General features: G+C 39.6%; 1 protein-coding gene across 1 annotated transcript in view; it reads left to right on the forward strand.

Annotated features, from left to right (window-relative positions):
- NDFIP1 (Nedd4 family interacting protein 1) overlaps nt 1-14,881 on the forward strand; it is a 28,411-nt gene extending 13,530 nt beyond the window's left edge. Inside the window, exons 2-8 of the mRNA XM_053461863.1 lie at nt 4,854-4,941; nt 5,068-5,198; nt 6,292-6,379; nt 7,182-7,306; nt 8,803-8,869; nt 10,046-10,151; nt 14,010-14,881. Coding sequence (XP_053317838.1) covers nt 4,854-4,941; nt 5,068-5,198; nt 6,292-6,379; nt 7,182-7,306; nt 8,803-8,869; nt 10,046-10,149 — 603 coding nt within the window. The 3' untranslated portion in view covers nt 10,150-10,151; nt 14,010-14,881. The remainder of the gene's footprint in view (nt 1-4,853; nt 4,942-5,067; nt 5,199-6,291; nt 6,380-7,181; nt 7,307-8,802; nt 8,870-10,045; nt 10,152-14,009) is intronic.
- The last annotated feature ends 7,138 nt before the right edge of the window (nt 14,882-22,019 follow it).

Below are 22,019 nucleotides of genomic sequence, written 5' to 3' on the forward strand. Positions count from 1 at the left end.
TGATCCAGTTTGCGTGGTTCTCGGCTTTCATTTGCATAAGCCTCTCTTAAAGTGAACAAGCTGTTTCCCTTATGGCTATGCCTTACAGTCATTACAGAATTTCTTGGGGGTTTGTATTATTTGATTTTCACAATATGCCTACCACTTTGAAGATGCAAAATATATTTGAAACAAACGAGAATTAAAAAAAAAAAAAAAACAGAAAACTTGTGTCCATAACTATTCACCCGGCCCACCGTCAGTACTTTGTACAGCCACCTTTTGCAGCAATCAATCCCACTCGGAATTTTGCCCATTCTTCAAGGAAAAACTACTCCAGCTCTTACAAGTCATACCATAGATTCTCCATTGGATTGAGAAGATGAACCTTTGTTCCTGTCTCAAATTTTGGAAGACTGAAACAGGTTTCCCTCAAGAATTTTCCTTTATGTAGCGCCATCCACCATTCCTTCAATCCTGACCAGTTTCCCAATCCCTGTCCATGAAAAACTCCCCAACAGCATGATGCTGCTTCACTGTGGGATGGTGTTCTTGGGTTGATGAGAGTTGTTGGGTTTGGGCGAGGCATAGCATTTTCCTTGATGGACAAAAAGCTGAATTTTAATCTCATCTCACCAGAGTACCTTCTTCCATATGTTTGGGGAGTCTCCCACATGCCTTTTGGTGAACAGCTCCAGGAAAGACTAAGGGATCTCGATATGTACAGCTTGGAGGAAAGAAGAGTGAGGTGATGTGGGCAATGCCAACATTGGATAGGCATAAAATGAGACCAAGGACTGATCATGGTCTGAGTCTTAACATAAGGACAAAGCACAGACTAGATGGGTTGATTGTTTCTTATCTGCCATCAAAAGGTTTCTATGTTTCTCCAAGCACTGCTTTTTATAAAACATCCATAGCTCTTAGAGCCAGTCAGCCATAAAACGTATAGTGGTGTCTTTGATTTGGACCATTGATGCTTATTCTGCTGGAACAAGTCTTGAGGCTAATTAAAGTTTTATGTTTCATTGAATGAAAAGTGTAGTCCTTATTAGTGTTCACATATAAACAACTTGATAATAAAAACACATGGATGCCTAAGGCAAGGCGGAACAGGAGCCACGAAGCCATGGCTCCTAAAATTTTACCTCTGGTGCCTCATTTTTCACACAAGTTTTATGGCTGCTATAATTCTGTGCCTGGCTCTTAAGTTTGAGCTCTTGTGTAAGGTTTATATAATTATTAAGAAAAGTAGTGTATGTCATAAAAATGTGCACCTTTTGTCCTCTTTCCCACATTTCAGCAGCTCACCGTGGCCATTGGTGGTTGCGGTGGGCAGGGCTTAATGTGCAGTGCACATGCATTCTGATTGGACTTTCACGTTAAGCCCCTCCCAGTGTGACCAACAGTTTCAACATTGATGGGGCTTTTGTGTATATATATATAAATATAGATATATCTTGTTGTCTTCCTTAATATCTATTGGGCTCCCAGTGTTTTCCTCTCTCAAAAGCATGAGAGGGCTGGCACCTTCTGGTCCGGGTGGTGGTGGTGGTGGGGGGGCAGGAAAGCCCATCGGCCCCTTGTGCCCCCTCCTCGGTAATTCACATACGCACTGACACGCATTTATATGTACACGCTTACACACACATACTTACACTAACACATTTACAGGTGCTAACACACACTCCCTCTCCCTCCCTCCAGACACACAGTATGACAAACATTCATGTACTCTTACTTACATACATACATACTCACTCCCTCCTTTACCCTCACTTCATCACACTCATACCTCAGTTTACCTTTACGACCCTGCTGCATTCTAGCCTCTCCATACTGGTCCAAAATACCATACTAGCTGAAATAAAAATAGAAATATCCCCTACTTTTACCCTGCTGCTTTTCAACATACTTGCATGCTTGTGGCTTTCCAGTGGTGCTACTTGTATCATGGGCAACCTGCAGTAATACCCAGGGGTACATTTCTGTACAGTGTCCTGTCTGATGGAAGGTAGGCAGTGAAATATGATCCCCCTCTACTGACTGGCAACCCTAGTCTCACTTGCTTGAACACTTTACACGTTTACATGTATGCATATATATACACATACATACATATACACACACACACACCCTCTCCAAGGCGCCACTAACGATAGGTTCACCCCAGGCACTCGCTAACATAGTCTACCCCCATATGCTGACATATACACACTCACTCTATCCATAAACATAAATACACAAACACCATCTTCTCTCCCCGCCATCTTCAATGTAGAGAGAGCCCTGTCTTCGATGCAGCTCACACTGTCTGTGCGAGTTGCCATTCAGCTTCTCTAGTGATTACCGAGGGAACGTGTAGCCCAGACAGGGTAACTAGTATACATCAGTCTTGGTGTCCATATTTGAGGTTGCCCTTGGAGGCTGCAACCCCCTTAGCTCATCCTCGGCAACGTCCCAAAGATCACATGATATTTTGGTTTCTAAATTATTCACTTGTCACATCCTGGTTTAACATGTAAACAAGTTGATAAATGTTATCGTCTAAAACCAAAAGACAGGAAGTGTAACCACTCAAGTTTTGTTTTTTATTTGATCAGAACAGGATTTTTGTCATGAGTTTTGCTGCTATTTCCTCATGAGTGACTTGCAGAGAAACAAATAAATTGAGTTCTGTGGGTAACGTTAGAATGTGAAGGGCAAAATATTACCTTATGTTAAAGTGTATCAAACAGAATGTTTGTCCTTAAATCTATATTATTCCTCTGAGACCACCTACTTTCTGTCATTGCATTTTATAACTTCCTCTAGGTAACATATGCCTGTAATCTGAGGTCGCTTCCGTCTAGAGATACATTTTAAGGACGTGAAATATTCAAGGTTTACATAACATAACTCTTAAATCAGGCCTTTAACTTTTAATCTGATCTTTAAAATATGATATATAGATGCCAGAGCACTAAACGTTTCCTTCTGCTGGTTTTAGGGCTATGGGGTTCATTCGTTAAAGTGTTGGGTCGAGGTGGACACCTTGGCTGGACTTGCATAATTAAATAAATCATTGATATTTCTTGAAAGTCTCTGTTTCTGTTGAATTATGCATTACCATGGGCTAGTTTAGCCCTTTATGCTGGAGAAACTTGTTGGTGTGAGACCCTCATAATGAATCCTAAATTGAGAGAATTAAAACCATACTCTCCCTTTAGTGGCTTTTGAAAGGCCTCCTCAAGTGAGTTTGTTCTGAGAGAACCCCTGAGATAGCATTACATAATGCTTTGAAGAATTTGCAAAGATTTAATGTAACAGCGTTGCTATACACTTCATTATGTCCTGTTTACCCATTGTACAGCCTGAGGAATATAAAACAATAATCAGAATCACCTGTACCTATATTAATATCATATCAATGTGTTTAGTGTACTCAACTTGAGAATGACCAGTAGGAACAGATCCTCTTTATGGGTTGATGTTCAATCCTAGCTTTGCCTGTACTAACAGGAAGGTAATACTTTTTATTGTCTTTATGCGCTAGTGCAGTTTTGTTATTTCTGGTACTTTTTAATAATAGCTCGCCCAGAACATGATAAAATGCCTTCGGAGATCACTACCTTTGTGACTCCTAGATGTCATTAGACACCTTGGGAGTTTAGAAAAGGTTTCAGTGCAATACGTTTTTGCCGAACTTTTGTTTCCTGGTCTCTTGTTTGCCTTGCCTTAAAATATTTTCTCGACCGAATGTACGGGATAAAGCAAACAAATGATTGTCAGTTTGTGGCTAAGTGCTTTCAGTTCAAATGGTGGAGCTGCTGCATAATAGATGAGACATTGGTGCAGAACAGAGGAGAGGCACAATCCGGGATCTCGTTCAGTCCTGCGGCTTCAAAAGTGTTCACTTACAATTAACCTTTTCTCTTCCTGCCATGGTGTAAAAAAAAAAAAAAAGTGTATAAAGTAACCTGACCAGTATGGTGACAATTAGAGTACTGAGAGAGATTTACGGTAAAGTGATAAGCGATGTTATATGGGGACCCTTTTTTCAGTCCAATATATAGACTTCAATGCTAAGGCTTGTTATATGTCTTTGTATTGTGTTGTAGTAGGATGTTTAGCTGATACATTTTATCAATAATAATGTTGTGAAAGGGATGTTGAATATGCTGATTTTGATTGCCAGTGCATCCATTGGCATCTTGAACCACTCGCATGTTGTACCTACAGAACTTTTGTAAGTCTATTGGAAAAATGAACGGAAAGATTAAGATTTAAGATGTATAAACCGCATACATTGGTCTGATTTTTCTAAAGGGGATTATCTCTGCTATGTTGGTTGTGACATGTCAGCAAGTCACGTGTAGTTTGCAGTTGTGAATCCAGTGCTGTCATTTCCTCCTTGTTTATATCTCCTTTAAATTATGTGTAGAAATATATTTTCCATGGACAAATAAACTGACAGACATGGGAACCATTTGTGAGCCTAAGGAAACAGAGACCAATGCAAAGAGGCAAATAAGTTTTTGTTCACTAGACTATATGTTCCATCGTCTATAAACCCAAGGTTACCTCTCTCCAGACATGCAAAACATTTTAAAAGCGTGTATGGGGGAGCTTGGTAGATTCACCATTCATTCAGCAGCTCTTGGCTTCTGAGTTGCTGTCAGTTAAGTAACTATAAACTTTTGGTGGCACTAAGTGCACCTTTCTCAACTTGTGCTGAAGTGGGACCTGCTGTGGTCTGAGAAAGGAAGAGGCCCTGCCTGAGTGTCTGTGTTGCTCTTCTGATGCTTTAATGATGCGTTAATGCTTCCAAGACTGCTTTTCCCTACCTTCGATCATACTCGGCTTGTTACAGTCTATCTTACTTTTTCCTTCAGCTACAGAATGAAGACGAGCCTGTAGAAAATCCCCAGGCAGGAACAGACGCTCCTCCTCCATATAGCAGCATTGCTGGTGAGAATGGAGGTGAGTTCGGTGTAGTCCTTATTAGGACTGTTTTCTGAAATATTTTAAACTTAATCAGTACAATACAATGGTAGTCTTCAGTATTTTGCACGGAATCCTCTTAACTTTGCTTCCTTCTTCCTCAAGCATTCTTTGATTACAAAGATGAACCTGGTTTTCCAAAGCCACCGTCTTACAATGTGGCCACCACGCTTCCCAGTTACGATGAAGCAGAGAGGACCAAAACAGAGGCCACGATACCTCTGGTACCTGGAAGAGTGAGTATTCCAAGCTTTTCTAGTTTATTACCCAGAGTCTTTTTCTACGTGAGAATGTTAAGAATAATATGTACGTGGTAATGCTAATAAACCATTAATTTAAAAAGTCAACTTATCATTGTGTTTTTTTTAAAATGTTGGTATGCAGTTTCTATTAGATTCATCATGCCCGTGTGTTTTTTCTCCTCTGATCTCAAGTGATCCATGGCCCCTCAATATCTGCAGAACCCTATGCTTAAAAATCCCAAATCATGAGGTCCTGCATACTGTGGCTAGCCTTGTCCGTTAACGTCAAACAAATATGCACTTCCAATGACTTGTACACTTAAAAACAGGACAGGCTTATGTTAAAGATATGTTGTGCTTTTTTGTTGTATTCTTTTCGGATATGATCTGGACTCACACAGCACAGAGAGACACTGGATACCTTTGGTGATTTCTTCCCCATTTCATTGGAGGTATGGAAAATGTTCCAGACGCTCCCTAGAGACAGAGATTCCTTTGATAGAAATGAGCTACGTGTCCTTTATTAGGTACCATAGATTAGATTACTGCCATAGAAGAGCACCTTGTATAGAACGTAGACATGGAATTTAGATCGTGATTATCCGGAGAAAAACTCAACTCCTTGTTTTTCTGTTTCACGTGTATTTGTGTCCAACCACATGTGGTTTTACCAACAGCGCAAACCTCTTCTGCAGTCTTCTACAAGACGTTAAGATGCTTTAAACCAGTACCTGCCTGGAAAACCAAGCTGCTGAGTACTTTAATAATCAAGCAAAATGTTTGTCTTTCTTCTAATGCAAACCGCCTGCCATGAAGTGCATTAGATTTAAAACTAGTTGATCCATTTACGATGAATAGGAGATTGCAAATTTAATGACATAGTTTTGTTTTACTGTCCTTGAAGATAATTAATTAACACTTTACATTTCAGAGGAGGAACGTTGAACTGTGAAATGCGTAAAAGGCAAAAGAAGCATTGTCCCCAATGTACATTAATAGAGCATTTGTTATATCAAATAAAGTATTAACTAGCTTGGTTCTTTTGGAAAGGATGACTATTAAGTAATCCGTTTTTGTTCACCGCCAGGATGACGATTTTGTGGCAAGAGATGATTTTGATGATGCTGACCAGCTAAGGATAGGAAATGATGGCATTTTTATGCTCACATTTTTCAGTAAGTAGCACTACGTGCAATATTAGTGAAATTGAGTTGGCAAACAAACCACTTTGTAAAGTAATTTTGTACCCTGCTCTTTGAGGCAAATATGTTGAGGCATGAGCGTGCATGCATAGAATAACTGAAGTCTGGAACCTCAGAAATGAGCAAGCAGTGAGCAGTTTGCTTCACTAATGCCGGGAGAATAAAATCTGGGCATGACTGTCCTCGTAAATGCTAGAAATATACAGTATATGTCAGTGCAGAGCAATACAAAGTAGCCTAAACGTTAGAGATGGGCGGCAATAAAACCATAGTCTTTTGGCTCCCGGAATTCATCCAGACCTAGCAGGAGCTGGCAGGAGATGTTGTGGGAGAATACTAGTTACAACTCCCTGAAAGAATTGTGAATTATAAAAGGGCATACTTGGCCAATTTCTCTGCAGGAAGGGTCGAGCTGGTCCTGCATAGTGCAGTCAGTGAGGTGGCTTTAATATGCTCTATACAGGGCCATCCATATAACATAAAGCAAAGTCAGTGACACCAAACTAAGTAAACACAGCTGTGTGTATTTCTTGCTGATTGTGTAATGCATACCAGGATGCTAGGCTTATTTTGGGGGTATTAAAGTGTACCGGCATTTCTACCCAAAGACACCATCTGGACACATCCATTGCCCTTCCGATATCCTCTACCGTCCAATTACTGCCTTTCATCCGCACTTTAGACGCTCTCTCCACTTTCCTCTGCTTTTGTCTTCTTTCCTCACTCTCGTCATTAAAGTTCAGTATATAATTGTGTTTTTATCTTACTTTTCTAGTGGCATTCCTCTTTAACTGGATTGGATTTTTCCTCTCGTTTTGCCTGACCACTTCAGCTGCTGGCAGATATGGAGCCATTTCTGGGTTTGGCCTCTCGTTGATTAAGTGGATTCTAATTGTCCGCGTAAGTTGTTCGGAACTTTCTACTATAGATGAGCTACTTTTACTTTCTGTAAGAGCTAAAATGCGATAAGCCTGATAGATGCCTATTGTTGACCGTTCTCTGCACGTTAGCATTGCTTTCTGTGTGACTTTGCATTTGTTTGTAACTATTGAAGTTTTCATTAGCTGTAATTGTCACAGGAACGTAAATATAAAATTCACTCAAAACAAGAGTTCAATCTGGAAAGACAGGTCTGGTGTTTAGAGTAAAAGAATGTACACAGAGAACGATGGGAGGAGACGTTTTATTGAAATACCGATATTTCTATCAGATCTTAAAAACGGTGGCAAGTCCTTACTTCATTTGTCTGGTAGTAAAACAACTTTACTAGATTTGGTTAGCATCAAAAAACCTCTATAAAGGAAGAATTCTTTCTATGTAGGTGGAGAAACGCACCCAAGTCTTACACTATGAGTTGACCATAGGAGTTGTAAATTGAACCTCAGTGAGAGCCTCTCACATGTGAGAAAGTGGCCCCAGAGTTGAATATTTGAACTCACTGACTCCACTGGGTCTTGTATAAGGTCCGCTGTAGTATTCTCTCAATACTACAGTAATTTAATATGTAATTTGTGTACTAGTGGATCATTGCCATCCGCAGTGAGCTTCTGCTGCAGGAAGAGCTTGGCTGGACTAGTACGATGTATAATTAATTGAGTTTTATTCGGTTTCCTCACCCCTTAAATGATGCATTTTACAAGGCCAACTCAGCCCTTCTTAAATGATAGACTTGACAGTGATGGCCCCTCTTAATCAATACTGAAGCTTGGGATTTAAAAGCACACATCTCCTGCTGACTCTCCCCTTTAGTGAATAGACCCCTCTAACGCAAAAGGAGGTTTGGTGGCTCTGTAATAGGAAAAGCACCTCTTGTACAAGTGCTGAGCCATGTATCTGTTTAGCTTTTTGGAGATTCAGAGAGATGCATCATTTTCCCCGAGATCTTTAAGGCAATTCCATTCTCTATGAAAAGCCAACCTTTCTCTAACATAAACTGATAAATGATTGGCTTTTTCTAAGCCTTTTATGTTGAATATGATAAACACTACTTTCAAGAAAAACAAATAATAGAGCTTTATTATGCTGATCAATAAATGTTAGCAGATCTGTCATATAGCCACAACCTGTATTTTATTAATATTTTTTTTTGGGAGGGGGGTTGTACATTTAACAGTACAAGGAGTACTGTTTAAATGTTGTATTTAATTAAAGTAGATTTGTTGCTTTAGGGATCAGTGAAGCAAACTCTTGTGTTATATGAAAGGATCCAGAGTTTCCTTCTTAAAAAGTTCAGCTGGCCCCAGGTTCTTTTCACACAAATTCCTGTGCCGTAGCAGTGGCAAAAATAGTTTGACCCAAGGTGAACAGGTCGCATACTTCTCATTTTTCAAGTAACATTATGAGCAATGTATATGTTAACTACTTTGACCTTTATATTCTTTTTATGCTCCGTGCAGTTCTCCACCTATTTCCCTGGATATTTTGATGGCCAGTACTGGTTGTGGTGGGTGTTTCTGGTTCTGGGTAAGTACATATCAGATGTCAACCAGTTTTCCCATTTACATGTAAAGGAGCATTTTATGCTTCAGAAAGCTGTTGCTCATAGCATTGGTGGGTATCCCTCTTATTTACAGCCAGTGGCACGCAGGCAATTGCACTTACCACAATAATGATCTTGGCGATACAAAGATCTGTAGATATAAGAGTAAATGGCACAGGAAACTATCCCCTTAATCAGGGCTTCATAAATCTTGGGTCTAATGGGCTAATGGAGTTATTTCTTTGCCCAGTAACAGCTTTTCAGTTTCTCAGAATCTTAAGGTATTTCTTGAAGGACGGGACAGTGTTCTTTTGGGGAGAATGTGTAACAGTCAAGTAATTTTAGTATGAAAGTAGGCACCAGTACTCAGTTTGTATTGAACCAAGTTATCAGTGCTAAAACGCAAACAATTGTTAAAAAAAAGTTCTGACACATTTTTCAATGGCTTGAGAAAGATCCCATAGTGGGATTAAAACATTGCCACTGTAAGTGAAATAAATACCATTTTCAAAGAGTGCTTAGCTGCGTAGTTTTTTTGTGTTTTATTACATTTGGATTGGGTGGAGTCCAGCTTTGGCACCTGAATTTTGATTGCTGCCTAAAACGAGTGTTGTTCCAAAGTTGACAGTGCTGTCTTACTCGCCTAATGTTTGTGATGCGTTCTATGTATATGTTGTCATGCAATGCAAACATGTATCATTTGTTCACGTGGCTTTCAACCGCATTATTAGAAAACTAAAATTTTACACAATGTTGCCCTCTAGTGGAGAAATCAAGTTTATATTTCCTTTTAAAGGGTTTAAAAAGCAGCCTGGAAACCATGTTACTATTGTATGTAGAAACCTATGCACAATCCTCTTTCCTGCCTCCTAAAAGATCACTGGGCTCATAATTATAATTGCCTCCAGCCAATTAGTCAAATACTTATCTTGGGATATACACATAGAGAATATGCTGTGTTGATTCAATTTGTAATGTTCTGAGATGATAAAAGAAATGGCGCAAGTGTATGTTTGTATGGTATACATTTAAACATTGAAAATGCTAATTAACATCTTTATAGCATGGTGAAGTACCTTACCATGACCCATTGCTGGGAGAATAATGTAGGTCATTACGTAATAGCATAATTTAATTCTTTGTTTCTATACCATTTACAGGATTCCTCCTATTTCTTAGAGGGTTCATAAATTATGCTAAGGTTCGGAAGATGCCTGATAACTTCTCTACTCTCCCCAGGACCAGAGTGCTCTTTATTTATTAAAGGTACAGTTCTCTATTCCCTCCCGCAAAGTATGTAAGACCCACCAGTGCCAGAGGTGCTGATTGCCTGCCCTGTGTTAATTGTGTTTAACAGAAATTAAGTATGTATTACATCTTATTACTAATACTCTGTGGATTGTAAACATTCAAGAGAAGCATTGTTTTACTTGTGAGTATAGCGTACAAAAGAGCTTCGGTTGTTACCTTAACCCCTTGATGACAATAGACGTGCCAGGCACATCATAGAAAAGCATCCCCTTAAAATGACGCATGATGGGGATAAGCAAGTTTAGAAAGTGATCCCCATGGGGTATCTTTCTTAAAAAATGTATGATTTGATGGGGTAACTTGAATTGGCCAAGTTCAAAGGTGTCCTAAATAGGACATTGTGGCGGAATGACCACATATCAAAATTAAAATTTGAAAAACTGAATTGTTCATCTCCAGAATGTGGCCTTTTAACCTCAAACAACCTGACAAACACATATTGGGGTGTTGTTTGGCAGTGATATGGACCAGGAGCTGTACATTTATAACTAAATGTGTGTGGAAAACACAAAACTACTACCACAAACTTTTAGAAAAACTGGTAGTAGATAACTGCATCAAAATATACAAAATACTAGGATATGAGATACCCTGGGGTTTGTTTTCAAAAATATATGGTGTAATAGAGTAAATTGTGCTGACTGGCTTTAAAAATGTCCCAAATAAGACATGTGGGTAAAATAACCAGATTTAAAAAAAGATGGTTTTGAAATGGCAATATGCTACTTGTACTCATTGCCATATAATTTGCAAAAAAAAAAAAACGCACACAAAAACATTGGGTAAAAAAATAAAAAGTCAGAAAAGGTCCAAATTTTTCACCATATATTTATTTATGGTAAATTAGATGATATGATTAAAATTTTGGCATCTAAAGAAATCCCAATATATACAGTGCCCTCCACTAATATTGACACCCTTGGTAAATATTAGAAGGAATGCTGTGGAAAAATGTTTTTACTGTTTAACATTTTGATCTTTTCTTCACATAATACACAAAATACTCTGCTCTCGTTGATGTTAAACATTTGCAAACACAACACTGGTTTATACAAAATGTCTCCTATATTGCCTGATGAGGTTGGAGAATACATGGCAAGGGATCTGAGACTATTCTTCCAAACAGAATCTCCAGATCCTTCAAATTCCGAGGTTGATGCTGGTGGACTCTCCAGTTCAGTTTACCCCACAAAGTGTTCAAGTCAGGGGACTGGGATGGCCATGGTAGAACCTTTATTTTGTGGTCAGTAAACCATAAACCATTTTTGTGTTCTGATGTATGTTTTGGATCATTGCCCTGCTGAAAGATCCAACCACGGCCCATTTTAAGCTTTTTGGCAGAGGCAGACAGGTGTTCATTTAACCCCTAGGCAACAATTGACGTGCCTGGAGTGTTATGACTTTAAACAATCAGTTTCTCCCAAATAGTGTTGCTGTAATGCCTCTTTAAAAAGCTATATATAACTTGTGTGGGTACAGGAGATGAGAAAGAAGAAAGTTACAGCTAAGCATCAGCACCACAGAAATGTTAAAACCAAAGCCATTGTCATAAAGGGTGCTGTATTTTGGTGTCATCTGACCGAAGGACCCGATCTCATTTGAAGTTCCAGGAGTGTCTGGCAAACTGAAGACGATTGATTTTGTTTTCGGATGAGACTAGAGGCTTTTTTCTTGAAACCCTTCCAAACAACTTGTGGTGATGTAGGTGACGGATTGTAGTTTTGGAGACTTTCTGACCTCAAGACGCAATGAACTTCTGCAGTTACATAGTACATAGTAACATAGTACATAAGGTTGAAAAAAGACCTAAGTCCATCTTTTCAACCGTTCTACCTACCTTCCTACTCTTTATCCAAAAGAAGGCAAATACAACCCTAATTAAGCTACTTTTAATTCTGCCATCAGAGGGAAAAATTCCTTCTTGACTCCAAAGAAAGGTGTCTTCTTCCAGGTTGATGAATGAAAGAGAATTTGACCTATGTGTTGCCTAATATTTATACTCCTATGAAACAAAAAGTTGCGATTGAGCAATTTCCTGGTCCTAGTCACCCAAGTGTCTAAAAATGTAAAATATCATATATATCACTTCAAAAATATTTTTCTTATTAATTCATAGGGGTGCCAATAATTGTTCAACACATAAACCCATCTGCCATAATATTATGACCACCTGCCTAATATTGGGAAGGTCCTCCTTTGCTGCCAAAACAGCCCTGACTTTTTCTGCGATTTGTGCTACAGTAGCTCATATGTTGGATTTGACAACACTGGCCTTCTTTCACCCCTCATGTGCATCAATAAGCCTTGGCCACCCATGACCCTGTTCGCGGGTTCACCGCTTTTCCTTCCTTGGATCAATGCAGACTGGGACCACCTCACAAGAGCTGCAGTTTTGGAGATGCTCTGACCCAATCATCTAGCCATCAAAATGTGACCCTTGTCAAAGTCCCTCAGATCCTTACGCTTGCCCATTTTTCCTGCCTCTAACACATCAACTTTGAGGATGAAATGTTTACTTGCTACCTAATATATCCCACCCACTGACAGGTGCCATGATAACAAGATTATCAGTGTTCTTCACTTCACCTCTCAGTGGTCATAATGTAATGGCTGATCGGCCTAAATTTTACTTTTTTTGGGGGGGTAAACCTATGTTGTGTTTCCAATTGTTTGATATGCATGAGAGCAGATTATTTTTTGCAGAAAAGATCAAAGGGCTAAACAATATACATTTTTTTTCACCACAGCATTTTTAGCTCAGATTTACCAAGGGTGCCAATATTAGTGGAGGGCACTGTAATTTGTTTTGGTACACTAAATGGGAAAGAAGACAATTACAGCTAAACAGCAGCACAACAAAAACAGCTCTGTCCTTAGGGGGTTAATAAAGCAGGTTTAAAGAAAAAGTGACCATAGGTAGTCTATAAGCAGTTGAAATCTTTATTAAAAATAAAAATATACCCGTGTGCTTAATGCACTCCTTATAGTAGCTGGTATTTATGTAACAAAATTATAAATGTTTGTGGAGATGCATAGACACTGGAAAGCTTCAGGCTTGAGCTAGTTATAGGCCGAGTACTGCTGCATTTGACATCAGAAACTGCTGGAACCGTCTCCTAATTATGTTAATGTATGTGGGTTTGTTGCAATGCTCCCCTCCAGTAGGAGTTAAAGTACCACTGGATCTTTAATCAAGAAATCTTAGAAAGGTATTGGTGCATGATTTGGTGTCAATGGTTTGGGCAGGCACAAATATTTTCATCGAAAGGGACCTTTCAGATACTATGTGCAGTTTAATGCATACGATAGTTGACTATCCAGAGTTCCATGGGAATGCACATTTTTTGCATATTAAAGTACAGTACTTTAGGCATTCTCCATTGGTGGAGCTGTATGGGACTCTCTTCAACACAGACGTAAACAGACATGCTGTTTACGTACTGGCTGTGACACATTGGCTATAATGAGCTGCTGCTGTGGCAATGACATGCACTTCAGTTAGTACGTTAGTTTCCCTTTGACCTAATTAGAAATGCAAGTGTTAGGATACATGCTGGGCTGTGCATATGAGGTACCCTCACTAAACTTGGCTGTGTGCATTAAGGCAGTTAATCTTTTGATTTTGATGTACAATCATTATTTCATAAATTGTAGATGTGTCATTATATTGAGTGCCATGTATCTTGGTGGATTGTGTTATATTGCTCACGTTATCTGTAACATCGGCTGACATGCACATCCATAACCTTTGCCATTCTTACAGAAAAAAAATACTTTCTTTGTAGTCATTTTCTTTTTCCTTATTATTTACAGATGTGTTTTGGCCCCATCCTTCCTGCCATTTCATGAGTACCCTATCTCAAAACACCAAGAAGATCTACAGGAAGGGGCAAGAAGCATTGACCGAAACAAAAAAAGCACCTGTTTCATTTAGAAATTCAAATTATGAAGTAAAAAAAAAAACAGAGATAAAAGTACTGTTGAAGATAAAGAAGAAAATAAGCATTTTTGTTTGTAGATGTAAAACTTAATAGTTCTTTGCAAATTATTATGTTATTATGAAATCATTAGTGGCTATTGTTTAAAATCAACGCTCTAGCAATCAAGTTTCTGACATACTAATAAAGCCTTATATATTGTTTGTAAAAAGTTCCACAGCATTGATTGCCCTCCTTCTGCCAGTAGGAGGCAGTCTTGCTTTATCTCATAATTTGACTGCCGCAGTTGTTTAGTGTACTCTATTGTGTTTTGCTTTGTGTGCAAACATGATCAAGGACTGAAACATTAAGAAGTTTCCAAAGCCCAGACACCTATAATACACTGCGTGGTCTCTAATATATCTGAGATTACTAAGATATACATTCATTTTCTTGTGTAGGTATCGACAAGGATTTGCTAATGTAGATTTGGATACTACCTGCAAAACACAGTTTTTGATAAAAGACACATACTGTGTTTCTAAGCAGAATTTTTTGTCTGCAAATGAATTTCTTTTTATGGTATTTGCATCTGGGCCGTGTTGCATCAAAGGCAAATACCTAAGAAATATACAATGCAGTGACAGTGGTGTAAACAGCATCTTGTACGTTTGCATAGGTAAATGTATTGAGTGTTGTTTTGAACAGCTAGACTAACATCTTTGAAGTTTATCTTGTTTTGTTATTTCTACAAAAAAAAAAGAAAAATCAGAGCTTTTAGAAAGCTGAAAAGTATCTGTGCCAGGGAGGGGGATAAATCCAAATCAGGTTTTTCTAAGAAGGTATTAACTCTTGTACAACAGCAAACCCCTTGTAGAAGAACACAATGAATGCTGATAAGGATGCCTGATTAATGTGATCCTGTATTGCTAACTGGAACAATTATATGAATATTGTGTAATACACCTTTACAAGAAATAAATTGAATCTCTAATTTAAATTGGTTAATTTTAATGAATCCATAGTAATTATATTTATACATTAATGTAACCAAGTTTTTGGGTATATCATGTGACCACGCCATCTACAGCAAATAAATACATGCTTGACCTGTCCGGTGATGAATGGGGTTATTCAATATTGTTAGTGTGTACCAGTGGTGTTCTGATTAATGCTATGTGCCCAGATGCCTCCATATTACACCAGAAGACTGCCACTCACAAAGCTATACCTCACCATATATCATAGTTTACTCCTTTGGGAATAGCTTTAACCTGCATATTGTGACTTGCGGAGGTCCTGACACTTTCTATTAAACACGTATCTAAATGTCCTGCTTTTTTTTAGTAGGGGGTGGGCTATCTTGTCTAGGTGTTTTAGGGACGAGCCATGATGTTCGTACATACCTGTACTTTTCTTGTGCTTTTAAAGTATGTATGCAAATCTTTGCATTTTGTGTAGACTGATATGCACCTTTTTTTGCCAAATGGCAACTCACTTAAGCGTTTTACTATGTTAAAAATGTAAATATAGCTGAACATTAATAAATGTCACTTATGTAGCAATTTTGCGAGTACATTCATTGATGTGAGTTGAGGCGCTACAAATCATGAGGACATTGGCTGGATAAGACTGGTTTGTGAATGTAAACTATAGACATTGTTACTAAAATACCACTCAATACATCAGTCATAAGGGATAGTGCCACCGAGGATGCATGCGTATTAACATTTTAAAAACCCACTTACTCAAGAGCTGCAGCAATGACCCCTCTGCTGTCAATGTTTCACGTCGGTTTTGGCTGCTTAAAGCTGCTCATCACTGGCAGGAAAGTGCTTCCATTGAGATCATTGAGAATAATTTTTAAACATCTGTGTAGTGTTCTTGTTAGACCTCTTGGAGCTCTTTTGCAAAGTAGAGCTGGCAGGCGATAAGTATCCCCATGCATGCACACTGCTGATTCTTTAAATTCACCCTCTTTTTCTAAGGAAGTGATCTGATAGGAATTAAGGGCAGCCTCAAAAGATGAACCCGGTTCTTCCTCTAAGAGAACAGCATGAGGTGTATGAGAAGCAGGTGGCACAGGATCCCTAGATAGATACTGGGCTTAGAGGTTGAAACAAACTTCTGAACCATTCAAAGGTGGCTTGAAGTTCCTCCCACAGCTAGACAGGAGATTACGTTGTTTTGTGGTGCTGACAGGAAAGGACAAATTTTTTAAATGTTGGAAGTGGCAAGATTTAGAGAGTGATTTGATGTGAGGGATTAAGATAGGTTAGAGTCTAGGGTCACTCCGAGGCAGCGGACATGTGGTGATGGAGAGATAGTGGCACCCGTTAACAATGATAGAAAGGTCAGAGGGGAATAGAGTTGGAGGGATTGGAAGTAGCTCAGTCTTAGACATGTTTATCTTCAGGTGGTGAGAGGCCATCCTGGAAGAGATGCCAGATAGGCAGCTGCTGATCTGAGAGAGGACAGATGCAGAGAGATTGGGGGTGGAGAGATAGATTTGTGTGTCGTCTGCATAGAGGTGGTATTTGAATCCAAAGCTGTAGATGAGTTTTCCAAGTGGGGAAGTATAGATAGAGACCCAGGACAAAGCCCTGAGGTACTTCAACAGACAGAGGCATTGAGGAGGAGGAGTCGCCAGCAAAAGACACAGAGAAGGATCTGTTGGAAAGATATGAGTTAATCCAGGAGAGAGCAGTGTCACGGACACCAAGAGAGCTGAGAGTCTGTAGGAGGAGGGGGTGGTCGACTGTGTCGAAGGCAGCGGAGAGGTAATCTGTATATATGATCAAATATAAGATTAATTATGAACAGAAAAGTTTTCTCATGGTTAGGTACACGCCAGTCTTCATATGCAGCCTTAATGCGTTTTTGGGGACATTCATTCAAGTCAGTGCTTTCAATTTTGATCACTTCCCTTCGGTATTTAATCTGCACCACAAATCTTCACAAAGATTAATTCTGTAGTCATTGCGCATCTAAAACTGGAGAGCATCAGAATGATCCCATATCTAGATGACTGTCCTATTGCTGTTTCCTCGACAGAAGTCCTTCACCATCACTTATTCATAACTATGAATTTCTGAAAGAACTGTGTTGGATTGTAAATTTGGAGAGGTATCGGCTGGTCCCGGAGAGACAGAGACTCTTTCTGGGTTTGTTCCTGGACATTTCTGTGAAAAAACCTTCCCAATGAGATGTTCATAAAGCTTTAAAGTCTTCATTATTAAGGTTCAGCGAAATCCTGTGGTTTCCATCAGCGGCATCATATCCTTTCTTGCCCTTATGACTGCTTGTCGGTTCACTGTTTTTTGGGCTCTGGCTAACATCAGGCCACTCCAGAGTTTTCTCCTCAGCTATTTGGAACAGATCGCTCTTGAGTCTCCATAATAATGCCTCACACCAGAAGTCTTCCTCTCTCTAAGATGGTGGATGCAGGAAGAATCGTCTTCGCTGGTGCCCCGGAAGCAAGTGCAGGTTTTTCTGTGGAAGGAAGTAAAACTTCCCACGCAAAAGCAAAAAACAAAACGTTTTTTCCCTTTCCCCTGGCTGCTACCATCTCGGGTTAGAACCCCTCACACAGGACTGGAAATTTTTCCTGGCCTACTTCTTTCCACAATTTACCTAGGTGATCAAGAAAATAAAAGAAGAGAAAGCGGCAGTTATTCTGGTGTTACCTTTCTGGCCAAAGAGGAAATGGTTCCCAGAACTTCTACATCTACTACTATTTAACAGGGACCCACCTATCATCCATAACCAAACACCTGGCACCTGTCGGCCTGGCTTCTTAGAGTAAAAAATTAGCGAGTAAAGGTCTACCGGCTGTCATTAACACTCTTCTGGCCAGCAGGAAACCAGTGACCTCGGTCAGATAGAACAAGATTTGGAAAGTTTTTTTTACTGGTGGAGTCCTGTCTCGTTTCTCAACCATCTATCTCTCAGATCTTAGACTTCAGAAGGGATTTGATTATGGCCTTAGACTATTAAAGTCCTAAGTGCTGCCCTAGTTTTCAGATTGGCTCTTTTGATGACCGTTACATCAGTCAGAAGGGTATGTGAGCTACAGTCCCTATCCACCCTAGAGCCGTTCCTAAGTATTTTTGTAGAATGGTTCTCCATCTACCTCCTGAATTTGTTCCTAAAGTAGTCTCTGATTTTCTACATGTCTCAGGACCAGGGGCGTACCTAGAGTATTTGGCACCTAGAGCGGATCCTGTATGTGGCCCCCCCACACACTTTAAAACGTAACATCATTATATACTGAAGCAGACATTGACGGGGGTACAGCATAACACCTATCATTATATACTGAGGCAGACATTGACGGGGGTACAGCATAACACCTATCATTATATACTGAGGCAGACATTGACGGTGGCACAGCATAACTGCTATTATTATATCCTAAGGCAAACATTAACAGTGGTACAGCATAACTGTTATTATATACTGAGGCAAACATTGACGGTGGTACAGGATAACTACTATCATTATATACTGAGGCAAACATTGACGGTGGTACAGCATAACTGTTATTATATACTGAGACAAACATTGACGGTGGTACAGGATAACACCTATCACTATATACTGAGGCAAATATTGACAGGGGTACAGTATAACACCTATTACTATATACTGAGGTGCGCACTGACAGTGGTACAGCATAACACATCACTATATACTGAGGCAAAGATTGATGGAGGTACAGCATAACACCTATCACTATATCCTAAGGCGAGCACTGACGGTGGTACAGCATAACACCTATCACTATATACTGAGCCACACATTAACGGTGGTGCAGTGTAATTCCTATCCCTATCACTATACATTGAGCCAGACATTGACAATAATGCCGCATAACCCCTATCACTAAAACTGTGTTCTACAAGAATGAAAAATAATATAAAAAAACAGGGTACTTAGCTTTTTAACCCTTCTATTCATTAATCGGAACACATATGTGGTAGCTTCCCCAAGGACTCCTTCCCCTTACAACAGATATATGGAAAAACAGAACAAATTCTGGGGATACAGCTTTAAAAATCCTGGAAGTTTGCTGGAACTTTTAAAACCACCTTAAAGGTTTAAAAAACGGTCATCTGCTGGATACAAACGAATGGCAGGCAGGGTATCTTCCAGAAGCTCTTTATTTGCAATAGCCAATTCAAAACACTTTATGCTTTAATAAAAACTAAGTCCATCGCGTTTCGTCATATACTGACTTCATCAGGGACTAGTTATACTACATCAAGAAACATAAGCTAACAAAAAATAAAATTTGTTCTGTTTTTCCATATAACCCCTATCACTATATACTAAGCCAAACATTGATGTGGTGTAGGCTTACCACTTCAGTGTCTGGCCTAGTATATAGTAGGGGTTCACCAAAATGAAAAAGAAAAACAAAACACTTTTATTAAAAGTAACACACCAAAATTGGACAAAAAAACCAACAACTATATATATATATATATATATATATATATATATATATATATTGTGACATTCATGTAGGATTGGTGGTGGAAGGGAGGTATGTTTCTCCTAGATTCCTTTCCTATGTGAAGTAACACCTGAGTCTTCCACCTGCTAGGTGATTCATTTAGGTGAATGAGAGGGTGGATATAAAAGGGAAGCCAGGAGGGCAGGTAGCTCTCTGGCTGAGGACACAGAAAGCCTGTCTGTGGGAGAGACATGTGAGTAAAGGTTGCTGGACATAATATGTTAAGTTGGCAGAGAGAAGCTCTTCAGCTGGTAGTGAGGGACATCCTTTGTATAGTAAGTGCCGGACAGGCAAGGTATTTCTTTTGTTGCTGTGTTATATTTCTTTTGTCTTTGCAATCTTTCTAATAAACCTGACCCTGTGTCAGATTGCACAAACTTACTGCTGTTTGCCTGGTTTGAATGAAGATGGGCGCTTGTCCCTTGACCTCAGCGAGGGGCGATCCCAGACCTATCTCACAATATATATATATATATATATATATGATTAACAGCAATCACAATCCTATAATGCCCAGGACTACACAGATTCCAGCATGTACTGGCTGAATTAGCATGATAGGAGTGTGACTGATTGCTAACAGCAATCACACTCCTATCATGCCAAGGTTCTAGCATGTACTGGCTGCTTGGGAATGATAGGCGTATGATTGCTGTTAGCAATTATATATATATCTATATATATATATATATATATATTAATATTGTTATTTCATTTTTCTGTCCAGTGTGGTTGGACCAAAAAATCAACAACAAAAAAAATCAACAATACTATAATACTATATATATATATAATTGCTAACAGCAATCACACTCCTATCATTCCCAGGCAACCAGTACATGCGGGAACCTGGGCATGATAGTAATGTGATTACAGCCTCCCTATGCCATGCTACCCCCCACACACACTTACACATCCATGCTATCACACACTCACATACATTCAGCATAAACTACAGCATAATACCCATCACTCTCGCACATTAATCGACTCTCACTGAATGTTTTCCTACCTTTTCTCTGTCACTGTCACTTTCCCTCCTCCTCTTTGTTCTTCCTCTTGGCTCTTCTTCTGTGTCCTGTGCTTCCGGGTTCAATGAGCGCAGAAGGCGGTAGGCGCGGCTTTAGTGTTGTGCGCCGGGATATGACATGAAATCCTGGCGCACCGCATCAGTTGCCACGCACGTCGCAAGGGAGCAGGACCAAAGGTCTGCATTAACAGACCTCCCGCTCCCTTGATTGTCTTTAAGCCGGTTAGAGGGAGATCCTTGATCTCCCCAACTGAGCCTGCTCCTCTAGAGACGGACAGAGGGGAGCCGGCATAGTGGCACCCCCCTGATGAGCGGCACCCGGTGCTGGGCTTGGCGAAGGCAGGAGTACGTAACCTGCCTGTATTGCGCCATCTATACATTTTGGTGAAGTAGGGATATGGGGCTTTTTTTGCAGGGGTTGGGCCACTTACTTCCAGTAAAGGCAAATCTTAATGTATAAGCTTACCAAAACATTTTGGGGAAGGCCCTTTTCTATTCCAGCATGACTGCCCCAGTGAACAAAGCAAGGTCCATAATAATATAGTTGGATGAGTTTGGTGTGGAGGAACTTGACTGGTCCGCGCAGAGCCCTGACTTCAATCCTATCGAACACATTTGGGATGAACTGGAACTGAGATTGAAAACCAGGCCAACATCAGTGCCTGACCTCACAAACGCTCTGCTGGATGAATGGGCAAAAATTCCCACAGAAACACTCCAACCTGTGGAAACCCTTCCCAGAAGAGTGGAAACTGTTATAGCTGCAAAGAGGGGACCAACTAAATATGAATGTCTATGTATTTAAAATGCAATGTCATCAAATCTCCCTGTTTTCACTAGAAATTATGAAAGGCCAACCTCAGTGAGCGTCTAATGCAATAATTATTCATGGCCATGTATCAAAATATTTAATCTCTTGAAATTCACCTTGCTGATTGAACAATGCATTATGATAGGCCAATACCACATGTGAGAATTGAAACTCGTCTACCAACTCCAAGTTAAGTGAATAAACCATATTGTTTATCTCATCCCGTTTTTGTGGTGTTTTCACCACTCACATTTTCCTATGATCATGTGATCATATGATCATGTGATCTAAAAATTCTTTAATAAACAGCGAGAGGGCACAACACAATTAATCTACTAGATTATAGTACAGCATACCACTGAGCTTCTGGTTGTATCTTTTTGTAAAATTTCTGTTTAGGTTACTGTAGACTAGTTACCATCATCCTAGTGATTCACTAAGGGCAGGAACTATGTTTCTAGTACTTCTAGATTGGAAGCTCATTTGATCAGGGTGCTACACCTTTGTTTCTGTAAGTCTTACTATACCCACTGTATAGTGCTGTGGA

Source organism: Spea bombifrons, chromosome 4, assembly GCF_027358695.1.
Source record: "Spea bombifrons isolate aSpeBom1 chromosome 4, aSpeBom1.2.pri, whole genome shotgun sequence".
Taxonomy (NCBI): domain Eukaryota; kingdom Metazoa; phylum Chordata; class Amphibia; order Anura; family Pelobatidae; genus Spea; species Spea bombifrons.